General features: G+C 67.8%; 1 protein-coding gene across 1 annotated transcript in view; it reads right to left on the bottom strand.

Moving 5' to 3' along the window:
- The window catches only part of Foxc1 (forkhead box C1), a 4,281-nt gene that overhangs the window by 2,461 nt on the left and 979 nt on the right, over positions 1-841 (bottom strand). The window contains exon 4 of the mRNA XM_013016608.1: positions 8-829. Within this exon, the coding sequence (XP_012872062.1) occupies positions 8-829 (822 nt within the window). The remainder of the gene's footprint in view (positions 1-7; positions 830-841) is intronic.

Below are 841 nucleotides of genomic sequence, written 5' to 3'. Positions count from 1 at the left end.
TCCGCACCGTCCAGGCTCAGCGGCCGCGCGGAGGGCAGGCTGCCAGGGGGGCTGCTCCCGCTCGACAAGCTGCTGCTGCTGCTGTCGGGGCTCTCGATCTTGGGCACCGCTGCGGCGCTCCCGCTGCCGAGGGCGGCGGCCGGGGACAGGGGCTGGGGCGGCGAGGGGCACGTACCGTTCTCCGTCTTGATGTCCTGGATGCGCACTGGCGGCGGCTGCGGTCCCGGCGCGGCGCCGTCCGCTGGTTCCGGCGGTGCGGCCGGAGGCTGGCGGCCCGAAGCCGGAGGCGGCGGCTCCTTGAGGTGCAGCCGATCCTTCTCTTCCTTGTCCTTCACGGCGTCCTTTTTCTTGAAGCGCCGCCGCCGCCTCAGGAAGCTGCCGTTCTCGAACATGTTGTAGGAGTCCGGGTCCAGCGTCCAGTAGCTGCCTTTGCCCGGCTTCTTGTCGTCGCGGGGCACCTTGACAAAGCACTCGTTGAGCGAGAGGTTGTGGCGGATGCTGTTCTGCCAGCCCTGTTTATTGTCCCGGTAGAAGGGGAAACGGTCCATGATGAACTGGTAGATACCGTTGAGAGTGATCTTCTTGTCCGGGGCGTTCTGGATGGCCATGGTGATGAGCGCGATGTAGCTGTAGGGTGGCTTTACCATGTCCTTGGGCTGCGGCTGCGGTGTGTAGGGCCCATAAGCGCGGGCCATGCCGCCCGGGTACTGCTCGGCGTGCGCGGGATGCGAGTACACACTCATGGGGGCCGGCATGGCAGTGTAGCCGCCCCCGGCCGCCGCCGCCGCCGCGCGGTAGTAGCTCTGCTCGCCGCCGAGATAGGGCACCACTCCCAGGGAGT

Source organism: Dipodomys ordii, unplaced genomic scaffold, assembly GCF_000151885.1.
Source record: "Dipodomys ordii isolate 6190 unplaced genomic scaffold, Dord_2.0 Scaffold32, whole genome shotgun sequence".
NCBI classification, from domain to species: Eukaryota; Metazoa; Chordata; class Mammalia; order Rodentia; family Heteromyidae; genus Dipodomys; species Dipodomys ordii.
This window is presented reverse-complemented; position numbering and strand designations above follow the sequence as displayed.